The following is a 13586-nucleotide window of genomic DNA, read 5'->3' as shown; positions in this document are numbered from 1 at the left end:
ACATCATATCCGTTAACTGCTATCTGCGCAGTTAATTCGTCCACCTTATTCCGAATACTCCTCGCATTGAGGCACAGAGCCTTCAGGCTTGCCTTTTTAACACACTTTGCCCCTTTAGAATTTTGCTCTATAATGTGGCCTTTTTTGCCTTGGGATATTTGGGATGGAAAGACTGGATGGCACAGCCCAACGTCTGAAATGACAATGTCCAGCGGCAAGGGACAGACAACTTGGCAGAATCGATCTGAACACATCATCATCATAGGCGGTTCCTCGAAATGTGGATGACTTGCTTCCACGCCAAAATGGAGGTGTTCACAGGCGTTTCAATGATATTCCGGATCCCAAACTACATCCTGAAGGGTGGAAGATGCCCTGTGCGTGGATTTTTTTAACGTGTGGTGACCGTCGCACACCAGCCACCACACGGGCTTGACAGAGCTGGGTCTTGGTCCAGTGGCAAAGGGTTAACCAGGACGACTGGAGACCAGCTCTGCTGCACGGACCCAGTGCACACACATATCGCACAGTGTGGGCTGGGCCCGTGCTGCCCCTGGGCCCTCGCCTATCGCTCTACAAACTCTTGCCGCTCCTTCGCCCCGACCTCGCCGCTCCTGCTGTACCTGCCCTCGCTGCAGTCAGCCGTCGCCCTCCTGCAGCAGCACGCGCTGCTCCCTGCAGTGGCTCCGGCCCGCTGATGGTCTTGGGACCATCCGAACACAAGAGGAACACTGATTGCCGCTCGAGACATTAAGCAGGGATTAGAAAGAGGCTCACATAGGACAAAGCATTTTAGGCTTTTTTCCCCATGAGCTGTGACCCAACTATGAGAAGCAGGTTGACGGAGAGTCGGGGGAGGGTGACCTCGGGCCACGACGTATGAGTAACAATGTAAATAAAGTGGCAAGATTTCCTCTGATCAGTAATTCTAATCAAGTCGCTTAACCATTTAGCTGGAAATAAGGAACATGGGAAATCTTCCTGAAATGTTTTATCGTGTAGTCACAGCAGAACTGGCCATTTTAATTTTTCTCCGACTCCCTTTATTCCTTCTGCATAAAATTTCATCTAATTCGACCTTCAGTACAAGTGCTTACCGTCTGACTGCCTGCTCCCATTTCCTTCCTAATTTAAATGACTTCCCCATATGTGTCTTTTGCCCATTCATTAGCTCCCCTTCTGTTCAGACATAGCCCATCGTTGCAGAATCGCTCCCATCGACCTCAGAACTGGTGCCAAAGCCACGTAAGATACGTGACAGCAACCCTTTAGCTACATGTTGAGCTCCCTTATCTTCCAGTCCTTCCCTACAACAACTTGTATTTATATAGCGCCTTTAACGTAGTAAATCGTCTATAACGTAGGTGCTTCACAGGAGTGTTTTAAGACAAAACAAATGAATTTGACAGAGAACCACATAAGAAATTAGCGCAGGTGACCAAAAACTTGGTCAAAGAGGTAGGTTTTAAGGAGCGTCTTGAAGGAGGAAAGAGAGGTAGAGAGGTGGAGAGGTTTAGGGAGGGAGTTCCAGAGCTTGGGGCCCAGGCAACAGAAGGCACGGCCACCGATGGTGGAGCGATTATAATCAGGGATGCTCAGGAGGGCAGAATTAGAGGAGTGCAGACAGCTCGGGGGGTTGTGGGGCTGGAGGAGATTACAGAGATAGGGAGGGGGCGAGGGCCATGGAGGGATTTGTAAACAAGGATGACAATTTGAATTCGAGGCGTTGCTTAACCGGGAGCCAATGTAGGTCAGCGAGCACAGGGGGTGATGGGTGAGCGGGACTTGGTGCGAGTTAGGGCACGGGGCACCGAGCACAGGGGGTGATGGGTGAGCGGGACTTGGTGCGAGTTAGGGCACGGGGCACCGAGCACAGGGGGTGATGGGTGAGTGGGACTTGGTGCGAGTTAGGGCACGGGGCAGTGAGCACAGGGGGTGATGGGTGAGTGGGACTTGGTGCGAGTTAGGGCACGGGGCAGTGAGCACATAGGGTGATGGGTGAGTGGGACTTGGTGCGAGTTAGGGCACGGGGCACCGAGCACAGGGGGTGATGGGTGAGTGGGACTTGGTGCGAGTTAGGGCACGGGGCAGTGAGCACAGGGGGTGATGGGTGAGTGGGACTTGGTGCGAGTTAGGGCACGGGGCACCGAGCACAGGGGGCGATGGGTGAGTGGGACTTGGTGCGAGTTAGGGCACGGGGCACCGAGCACAGAGGGTGATGGGTGAGCGGGACTTGGTGTGAGTTAGGACGTGGGGCAGCGAGCACAGGGGGTGATGGGTGAGCGGGACTTGGTGCGAGTTAGGACACGGGGCAGCGAGCACAGGGGGTGATGGGTGAGCGGGACTTGGTGCGAGTTAGGACACCGGGTTTTGGATCACCTCCAGTTTACGTAAGGTGGAATGCGGGAGGAGTGCGCCAGGAGCCAGGAGTGCGCTGTAATAGTCAAGTCTAGAGCTAACAAAGGCATGGATGAGGGTTTCAGCAGCAGATGAGCTGAGGCAGGGGCGGAGACGGGCGATGTTACGGAGGTGGAAATAGCCATGCATGTGGTTGGAGGAATATCCGGAGATTACGGTGTAGATTCTTCTCTAGTGGAGCAAATCGCTCGTCCATTGTAGAATCAACCTGTGCTTCATTCCATTGAAATCAAAGAAATGACAATCAGGCTGGTTCAAGGGTCAGCTGTGTCACACTCACCTCTGAGTCAGAAGGTTGTGGGTTCAAGACCCACTCCAGGGACTTGAGCACATAAATCTAGGCTGACCCTCCAGTGCAGTGCTGAGGGAGTGCCGCACTGTCGGAGGTGCCGTCTTTTGGATGAGACATTAAAGCGAGGCCCCGTCTGCTCTCTCAGGCGGACGTAAAAGATCCCACGGCACTATTTTGAAGAAGAGCAGGGGAGTTATCCCCGGTGTCCTGGGGCCAATATTTATCCCTCAATCAACATCACTAAAAACAGATTATCTGTGTCATTATCACATTGTTGTTTGTGGGAGCCGCGTTTCCCACATTAAAGTGACTGCACTTTAAATATACTTCATTGGCTGTAAAGCGCTTTGCGACGTCCGGTGGTCAAGAAAGGCGCTATATAAATGCAAGTCTTTTTTCTGTAACGGGCAACAATTTTCTGCACCACATTATCGTCCCGAGCCGTGAAGATGAAAACCTGCCCTGTACCACCCTTGAAGTCCTGCACCACAACTGGTTTCCGAATCTCCAAAACTCCTTTTGCCACTACTTCAGCCTTTTCCTTTTCCTATATTGTTGGTTCCCATATGGACCTCCTCTTCCATTATCTTTTCCCAGTCTTTAACCTATCCCTATCCCTCATCATCATCACAGGCAGTCCCTCGGAATCGAGGAAGATTTGCTTCCACTTTTAGAATGAGTCCTTAGGTGGCTGAACAGTCCAATACGAGAGCCACAGTCCCTGTCACAGGTGGGACAGACAGTGGTTGAAGGAAAGGGTGGGTGGGGAGTCTGGTTTGCCGCACGCTCCTTCCGCTGCCCGCGCTTGATTTCTGCATGCTCTCGGTGACGAGACTCGAGGTGCTCAGCGCCCTCCCGGATGCACTTCCTCCACTTAGCACGGTCTTTGGCCAGGGGCTCCCAGGTGTCAGTGGGGATGTTGCACTTTATCACGCGAGGGTCAAATAAAGCATTCGCGGCTCGGTCTAGATTGCAAACGACGGTGCTCCACCTCTCTAACCATCCAGCCTCATTTACCAACGCAAAAACGAAATACTGCGGATGCTGGAATCTGAAATAAAAACAGAAAATGCTGGAAAACTCAGCTGGTCAGGCAGCATCTGTGGAGAGAGAAACAGAGTTAACGTTTCGGGTCGATGACCCTTTGTCACAACCCTTCATCTTAGTCTTGTATACGACTACATTCCTGACAGAATTGCTAAACACTCTCCCTCCCTCCCTCCTCCCCTTGTGCCTCCTCATGTGTTTTTGATGCTATCATCATTTATTTGATGGTCGGAGGGCGCTGGGCACCTCGAGTCTCGTCGCTGAGAGCATGCAGAAAGCAAGCGCAGGCAGCGGAAGGAGTGTGCGGCAAACCTGTCCCACCCTCCCTTTCCCTCAACCACTGTCTGTCCCACCTGTGACAGAGACTGTAATTCCCGTGTTGGACTGTTGAGTCACCTGAGAACTCACTTTTAGAGTGGAAGCAAGTCTTCCTGTGTTTTGGTTTCCATATTTACGAAAGGATATACTTGCATTGGAGGCAGTTCAGAGAAGGTTCACTCGGTTGATTCCGGGGATGAGGAGGTTGATTTATGAGGAAAGGTTGAGTAGGTTGGGCCTCTACTCATTAGAATTCAGAAGAATGAGAGGTGATCTTATCGAAACGTATAAGATTATGAGGGGGCTTGACAAGGTGGATGCAGAGAGGATGTTTCCACTGATGGGGGAGACTCGAACTAGAGGGCATAATCTTAGAATAAGGGACCGCCCATTTAAAACTGAGATGAGGAGAAATTTCTTCTCTGAGAGTTGTAAATCTGTGGAATTCGCTGCCTCAAAGAGCTGTGGAAGCTGGGACATTGAATATATTTAAGACTGAGATAGACAGTTTCTTAAACGATAAGGGAATAAGGGGTTATTGGGAGCGGGCAGGGAAGTGGAGCTGAGTCCATGATCAGATCAGCCATGATTGTATTAAATGGCGGAGCAGGCTCGAGGGGCCGTATGTCCTACTCCTGCTCCTATTTCTTACGTGCTTATGTTCCTCGATTCCGAGGGATTGCCTGTGATGATGGTTCTGCCCAGTGTCTCTGTCCTTCGCACAGGATGACGATGCTTCAAACTCGCTCTAGAGGGCGATTTGCTCTGCACGTTCCTGCTCTAGTCTGGCGCTCCTCGCTTTCCCTTGACCTGTGGGCAGTCGGCACCCCTTTCCTCAACCACTGCCCGCTCCCTATCTCGCGGCAGAATGACTATCCTCTGAAACCCTCGCTCCACAAATGGCCCTCCCAGCCCTGATGTGTCAGATTGTCTTCAACCCCCTCCTCCAGGTTGCCGAGTTTTGGATCACCTGTAGTTTACGTAGGGTAGAATGTGGGAGGCCAGCCAGGAATGATTTGGAATTGTCAAGTCTAGAGGTAACAGAGGCATGGATGAGGGCTTCAGCAGAGGATGAGTCTTGTAAATTGAATTTCTCTTTTTTAAAAAAATGTTTTACACCTGTGTCTATTTGTGTGAGCATTCTGGCTGCCACTTCTGCCCCGAAACAGTGACTTCTTTCTCCACTTCCTTCCCCTGCTATCTGTCTCTTTCCCTCACTGGTCAGTATCTATTTTGTTTTATCTCTTATAACACTCCTGTGAAGCGCCTTGGGACATTTCACTGCGTTGAAGGCGCTATACAGGTTCAACCTCCCTGATCCAGAACTCCCTTATCCAGAACCACCCCTTGTCCAGAACCATTCCCGGCCACCGGGTGGCGCATGCGCAGAACTCCGAACAAATTGAAGTCCTTCCTTGTTGCCGCCTCCTGCAATCACTGGCCTGACCCCCCCCCCCCCCCCCGATCCACCCCCCAGTGATCTCTCTGCCGCACTCCCAGCCTCAAGCCAGCCAGCCCCGATGGCCCCTTGCTCATTCACTGTACCATCCAATTTAACGTGACCACCCCTCGTCCGGAAAAAATCCCTTATCCAGAACAGGCCAAGAGTTCCGGGTAAGGGAGGTTCAACCTGTATAAATAAAAGTTATTATTATTTGCACTCCGACCAAATTAGGTCACAAACCATTTTCAGCTACTAAGTCAGGCACCAGCTGCATCGTAGATTAACTAACGCTAATGCCTCCAAACTCACCAATGCCGTCTACAGATTCACAGCCAATGAGAGACGGGCTACGTGCTCCAAATTAAGCCAGCTGGCTCAGCAGGGCTGGCCCACTGCCTGTCACAGTGGTTCTGCCGATGGGAACGCGAGCACCCGCCATGTCCATAGTCGCTCCCTCCCTAGTGTCAGGCCTCCTCACGTTAACTTGGATGGTGCTTTTCCCTGCCGATACACTTTCGCTGCAGACATTTGAAGCGTTATGCGCACGGTTGTGGTGTACCCCACTGTAGGTCACGCAGCTTCGGGCAAATGAAGGTGTGTTGCCAAAAATGAAAGACTTGCATTTATATAGCGCCTTTCACGACCATCGGATGCCTCAAAGCGCTTTGCAGCCAATGAAGTACTTTTTGGAGTGTGGTCACTGTTGTAATGTGGGAAACGCGGCAGCCAATTGGCACACAGCAAGCTCCCACACACAGCAACGTGATAATGATCAGATAATCCGTTTCTTTATGCTGATTGAGGGATAAATATTGGCCCCAGGACCCCGGGGATAACTCCCCTGCTCTTCTTCGAAATAGTGCCACGGGATCTTTTATGTCCACCTGAGAGAGCAGACAGGGCCTCGGTTTAACATCTCATCCGAAAGACGGCACCTCTGACAGTGCAGCGCTCCCTCAGTACTGTCCCTCCAACAGTGCAGCGCTCCCTCAGCACTGCACTGGGAGTGTCAGCCTAGATTTATGTGCTGAAGTCTCTGGAGTGGGACTTGAACCCACAACCTTCTGGCATCAGAGGCGAGAGTGCTGCCCACTGAGCCACAGCTGACACAGCTAAATGCTCTGATGGTTCTTTGCAATTCATCTCCCGGAGGGTGCAGCTGAACATTTAAATCGGCCCATACCGTGTACGAGGGGAGAGTTCATATATACAGCACTGCCTAGTTACCTTTGGCACTTCTGATGCCATGTGAGCTTATTTCTCATTTCCTCCCATGTCTTCTTCATCTTCTTGATAGTCGGGGAGCAATACTGTGTGGTGGGGGCAGGTTGGTGGAGAACCTTTGTCTTACGGGGATATTTAATGTGAGGCCCAGACTCTCGTACACTTCAGTGAAGGTGTCAACGATGGTTTGGTGTTCGGACTCCGAGTGTGCACAGACCCAAGCGTCATCTGCATATTGTAATTCAATGGCAGAGGTTGGAACAACCTTGGATCTGGACTGGAGGCGTCGGAGGTTGAACAATTTCCCGCTTGTCCTGTAGATTTACTCCACTCCAGCTCGTTAGAGATGAGATGAAGCATTGCAGCGAGGAAGATTGAGAAGAGCGTTGGTGCGATGACATAGCCTTGCTTGACCCCGGTCTGCCCTTGTATTGGGGCTGTGGTGGATCCCTTGGTAAGGATCACGGTTTGCAAGTTGTCATGAAGCAGTCAGAGGATGGTGGCAAATTTTTGGGGACAGTCGAGTGATCTTCACCGCACGACAAATCCATGAAAAAAATGTAGGGAGCAGCATCAACCTCTGTACATGGTCTTCTTTGAACCTTTCTGTCAACCATGAGAGATTATGGAGTGTCCCCCCCCCCATGTATCTCAGATCCGGGAGATTGCACCTACTCACTGAGTAAGCTGCATACTTGCAGCTCACTTCTGGGATTTTACATGCGGATGGTACCCCAGCAGGACTATCGTCGTCCATTGCAGCAACACCACTGTAAAACTTTCCTCAGGATCAGCCTCGAATGAGCTTAAATTCAACACCATGTTTGGAAGGTCCTGTTCGAGAGTGAAGGTATCCTCTTCGAAACAGAAAACAAGTGGTTAAGCTTGATTTGTAAATATGGCAAAATAAGTTGATATCTTTTGTTATGTATAACCATGCAAGTTATGTATGATGACTACTTTGTTATAATTACTTCTTCATTAAGGAGGGAGAAGTGTAAGATATATAGCTCCACCTGTGGCACTGCAGCCAGTGCTGTGTACAAATAAAGAGGGAACAACTCACCTGACTAGAGTTCCAGAGTGTTCTGCCATCTCAAGGCTGTGTGTCTGTGAGTGTGAGTTGCACTGAAGATATAACAACCACCAAAGGTGAAGGCTTTCAACGCCACACGTGCAATGCTTCCAAAGCAGTTTCTGCATTCACCTGGATAATTGCAGACAACTCCCCTTGAAGCAGAAACACCAGCCCTTTAAGTGCTGAATTTGCTAAACTCTGAAAAATTGGGGTCATTGTGTCGAAATTAGCAGCTCCTGGTTGAAGCAGATGCAGAGCTTGGCTACCAAACAATGGGGTGTGTGAGCCCATAAGACAAAAGAATTCAGAGCAGGAGTCGGCCATTTGGCCCCTCGAGCCTGCTCCACCATTCTATAGGATCGTGGCTGATCTTCGACCTCAACTACACTTTCCTGCCCTCTCAAATGGCCTACTCCTGCTCCTATTTCTTATGTTCTTATCTCCATATTCCTTGATGCCCCTAGAGTCCAAAAATCTATCTATCTCAGCCTTGAATACACTCAATGATTCATCGAGCCTGCTCCGCCATTCAATAAGATCATGGCTGATCTGATCATGGACTCAGCTCCACTTCCCCGCCCGCTCCCCATAACCCTTTACTCCCTTACCGTTCAAAAATCTGTCTATCTCCGCCTGAAATATATTCAATGACCCAGCCTCCACAGCTCTCTGGGGTAGAGAGTTCCAAAGATTCACGACCCTCTGAGTGAAGAAATTCCTCCTCATCTCAGTCCTAAATGGCCGACCCCTTATCCTGAGACTGTGAGACCCCTGGTTCGAGACTTTTCCGCCCGGGGGAAACATCCTCTCAACATCTACCCTGTCAATCCCTCTAAGAATTTGAATACATTTGCCATGGTGTCTTTATTCTGGTTCACGATTGTTTTCAGAAGACAGTATAGGCTTGGGATAAGTACTACATCTGCTCGAAGTTGCTTGAAGTCATGTAACGGCACCATTTAGCTCCATGACACGGGGGTGAATCTCAATTCCATGAAACCTGAAGCACCCATGGTTAAGAACATAAGAAATAGGAATAGGCCATACGGCCCCTCGAGCCTGCTCTGCCATTCAATAAGATCACGGCTGATCTGATCCTGGCCTCAATCCCACTTCCCTGCCCGCTCCCCATAACCCTTTACCCACTTATTGCTCAAAAGTCTGTCTATCTCCACCTTAAATATATTCAATGTCCCAGCCTCCACAGCTCTCTGGGGCAGAGAATTCCACAGATTTACAACCGTCTGAGAGAAGAAATTCCTCCTCATCTCAGTTCTAAATGGGCGGCCCCTTATTCTTAGACTATGGGCTCAATTTTCCCCAAAGCATTTTTTTGGCGTACTTGAAGAGTTACGCCCGATTTTTGGGGGGGCCTAAGTACGCGTGTATTTTTCAATTCTTTTCATGTGTCCGGGCAGCTGCTGCACCGATTTCCTTACCTGCGCCAATTTCCTTAATTCTAGGGAAGGTTTTTCTGCAGAGGGTACACACGCTGGCCGCAGCACAACTGGGGTAACTCTCAGCTGGCCAAACGTCCCTAAATGGCCAGAATTGGCGCGGGTGGCTGGTTACGCCCCCTTTGGCTGGAAAAAAAAAAACTGACCTAAAAACATCGTAACTAACTAGTTACTCTGGTGCAAAGTGATTGGGGAAACTGGGGATTTTCAACTTAGGCCAAAAAAAAGCAGCCTGCTCCAAAAAAAAAACGATACAAATCACCGGGGAAAATTGAGCCCTAAGTCCCCTAGTTCTAAATTCCCCCCACGAGTGGAAACATCCTCTCTGCATCCACCTTATCGTGGCCCCTTAGTGGAGAGGCGGGCATGTTTAATAGAATTCAGCCACTAAACACAAGTCAGGTCGCTAGTGAAAATAAAGAATGCCAACACGTGTCCTAAACAGAAAAGGAGGGTTTACTTTTGAATTAAAACAAAGCACGTGCCGCGGCTGGATGAGGCACCGACTCTGGTCGCCCGCGGGGCCCTTCCTGTGGATCGCCCCTTTTCGGGCGAGAATTTTTTCCCTTTTCCGCCGACGGCTCCATTTAGCCCCGAAAGGAGTTGAGAAATCGGCCTATCCGCGTCCGAGTTCAGCCCTGGGGGGGAGGTTGGGGGCGGGTCACATCACGGCAGCACATGCACTAAGTCGATATTCTCATTATTTCTTTCAGTGATTGTCGTCCTCTTTGCCGCCATGAGGAAGCAGAGGAAGAAAGAGCCGCTCATCATCTCCAAGGAGGACATCCGGGACAACATCGTCAGCTACAATGACGAAGGAGGCGGCGAGGAAGACACGCAGGCCTTCGACATTAGCACGCTGAGGAACCCCGAAGTCATCGAAGACACCCAGCTGCGCAGGGACATAAAACCGGAGAACTTCCTCCTGCCTCGGCCGATCCCGCCAGTGCCGGACAACACCGACGTCAGAGATTTCATCAATCAGAGGTTAAAGGAGAACGATACGGATCCGAGCGCCCCGCCATACGACTCTCTGGCCACGTACGCCTACGAAGGAAATGGCTCCATAGCGGAGTCGCTCAGCTCGTTAGATTCCGTCACCACAGAGACAGACCAGGATTACGATTACTTGAGTGACTGGGGACCGCGGTTCAAAAAACTCTCAGACATGTATGGAGGAGAGGACAGTGACAGGGACTCTTAGCAAGGAGAAGTCCGTCCCCCGTTTAACTTCAGCGACCGAGAGAACAGAGTGTTGCTTTGTGTAAACACAAGGGCCATTTTTTTCGAAACCTATCCCACCAGACAAAACATTTATTGTGAACTGTTGGACTTTATTCCATATATTCATGGTCTCAGAATGGTTCCAGTCGTGAAAAGTGTGTAATTTATGCTTCATTTAATGAGCAAACCCCCCCCCCCCCTCCCCCCCCCATCTCCCGTCCCGCACACACACCCCCAAGAACCCAACTCAATGTCTACTGGAATTTATACAGTCATTAGACACCCACACTAGCCACGGTGCACTCGTGGAGACACAAGTTATGTCGCTCATTCTGTTTCTCGTCGAGAAATATTTCACAGGTAACACTGTCTACACAGAGGAATAGAACAAATGTATTAATAATGGGGATGTGCACAGAGCAAGTTCTTAAAAGTGGCCTGGGGCAAATTATGAAGATCTGATTTGGTAGCAAAGCCTTACTTAGACACAGACGCAAGGTTCTGGTCTGCAAGCTTATTAAAGCCGCTCTCCTGACTCGGAAGCACGATGGGAACCACTGAGGAGGAAAACTATCGCGCATTAGCAAAGGAACGTCACACGGATCATAAGTCGTCTCGTTTGGAAATGCCACCGAAATGTGCGCCATGCCAACCAGCACTTTCTAAAGAGGTGGGAAGGGTTCGGAGAGTCCATGCCACTGCGCGCCACTGAACGACAAGAATTTGGTCCAAGTCAGAAGCTCGCTGGACTTTTCCCAGGTTTACAGCCCGAAAGCCCTGCTGGCCAGCACATCCCTTGGGTAAAAGAAAAAAAATCGTGAATTAGATGTTTGAACTGAACATGTGGTCGAGTCGACTGTTTCTTTCACAATGTACTGTACTGTAATTTAGATTCAACATACACAGATGTATACATATTGTATGCAGGGCTGTATTAACGTAGTGTAGATGTGAATCACTACAGGTGCATTTTAAGACAAAGTTAATCCGTTTGGTGTTGTTGAGAGTTTGATGCAGCAAAGTTTGGGGGGGTTTTTTAAGCTCAACTCCCGTTGCAAAACTTAAAATCAGCTTCAGAACTTTGCATTTCCCGAGCAAGCGCCAATAATTCTTCGCTTGCTCAGAGTAACCCCGGAGGCAGCAGGGTTACAGAACACACTGCTCACGTTGCCCGGTGAAATGTCCCACTGAACCTGGCCCTGCAATTCGTCGCAGTGTGTCACTCGGCAATACCAATGGTCAGTGCGCATTGCACTCGAGAGGCAAATTAAATCCAGCCAGCCCACAAACGCGCACTTGACCTTCTGAGCAGGGCACGAGGCATTTTACACTGCTTCAACATTACGAAGCATTATGAAACAGAGCTGGGGTTCAGTTAATGTAATTATTAAGATCAAAAATTGCTTTTTTTTTTTAAAAAGCAACACCATCTCAGATCTAACTTGCACCATCAGTGGGCTGCAGGCAGATGGTTTACTTCATCAAGTAGGTGTGTGTGTAAGTCACATCATTTTTTTAATCGTTGATGGGATGTGGGCGTCGCTGCCAAGGCCGACATTTATTGCCCATCCCTAATTGCCCCTTGAGAAGGTGGTGGTGAGCCGCCTTCTTGAACCGCTGCAGTCCCGTGTGGTGAAGGTGCTCCCACAGTGCTGTTAGGGAGGGAGTTCCAGGATTTTGACTCAGCGACGATGAAGGAACGGCCGATACATTTCCGAGTTGGGACGGTGTGTGTGACTTGGTGTACAATTGAGCCTGTCGGAGAAGAGGGCTGAGCGACCTGTTGGTTGAAATTCAGACCCATCGGTGTCACCTTGAAGAGCTAGTTCTATGAGGGGTAAATTTGAGTTCATCAGTCACCTGAGCACTCGTTTTTAGTGTGGCAGCAAGTGATCCCCGAGCCCAAGGGACTGCCGATGATGATGATGATGAATTTGACACTTTTTAATCTTGACGGGAACTCAAATTCCCAACCTCTGCACCCGGCCGGCAAAACCCGATAACAGCAGAGTGCAAATTGGTTAAATTATCTCTTGTGAGCTCTGAATTGTGCATTGGGGGAACAGTTGTACAGCAACCAGACCTGCAGCTCCAGCCAGACCTGTATCTAACACGTCCACATTGGCTCTCCCTCCATGCAGTGTCTGCCAGGTCGTCTTGTTTTAATTACGGTCAGAAAGCTCTCGCATTCTGTGGCTTCTTTGCTAGACTGGCCGCCTGTTTTCCACAGGCCTTTGAGGGGTCTGTGATGGAGAACTTGTACTCGACACATTACTTGCTGGTACGGATAACAAAACGGTCCCGTTATGCTCACTTGGAAATAGAGACATAGAAATTTACAGCGCAGAAGGAGGCCATTTCGGCCCATCCGCATGTAACCTTCAGGGCTGTTGACCGACATGTCCGTGCCGGCCGACAAAGAACCGCACGGCCCTCGGTCAGCGGCCCTGAAGGTTAAGATAAACCTATGAACAATGAACAAAGACGGAAAGGTAAAGAGCACCCAGCCCAACCAGTCTGTCCCACACAACTGCGACACCCCTTATACTGAAACATTCTACCCTCCACCCCCACCTGGAGCCATGTGATCTCCTGGGAGAGGCAAAAACCAGATAAAAACCCAGGCCAGTTTAGTGAAAACAAATCTGGGAAAATCCTCTCCGACACATCCAGGCGATCGACACTAGTCCAGGAGATCACCCTGGTCGTATTCGATTCCCTGCAGTACTTACCATTATATCTGCGCCGTCCAACAAAAGGTCATCCAGTCTAATCCCACTTACCAGCTCTAGGTCCGTAACCCTGCAGGTTACGGCACTTTAAGTGCCCATCCAACCATCTCTTAAACGTGGTGAGGGTTTCTGCATCCAAATGTGAGTGTTGATCTGATAGAATTAAACAAAAACAGAATGACCCATTCAAAGTAAAACGGAAGAGCAGGAGGGCAAACATTCCCATGGTTTCTGAATAGAACCGCCAAACTTGTTGGCATTATCGATATTCAGCATTAGCGGCTGTGCCAACATTTGGTATAGTTCAAATACCATTTCAGTTTGGATCCAAAGATCCGCTGTACCTTCGCTT

The 13586-nt window shown here is 49.8% G+C and overlaps 1 protein-coding gene across 1 annotated transcript in view; it reads left to right on the top strand.

Moving 5' to 3' along the window:
• The window catches only part of LOC139264226 (cadherin-6-like), a 205898-nt gene extending 193217 nt beyond the window's left edge, over positions 1-12681 (top strand). Inside the window, exon 11 of the mRNA XM_070880356.1 lies at positions 9992-12681. Coding sequence (XP_070736457.1) covers positions 9992-10482 — 491 coding nt within the window. The 3' untranslated portion in view covers positions 10483-12681. The remainder of the gene's footprint in view (positions 1-9991) is intronic.
• Positions 12682-13586: the final 905 nt, after the last annotated feature.

Source organism: Pristiophorus japonicus, chromosome 5, assembly GCF_044704955.1.
Source record: "Pristiophorus japonicus isolate sPriJap1 chromosome 5, sPriJap1.hap1, whole genome shotgun sequence".
In the NCBI taxonomy this organism is placed as follows: Eukaryota; Metazoa; Chordata; class Chondrichthyes; family Pristiophoridae; genus Pristiophorus; species Pristiophorus japonicus.
Note: the sequence above shows the minus strand (reverse complement) of the source record. Positions and strands in the feature narration are given on the sequence as shown.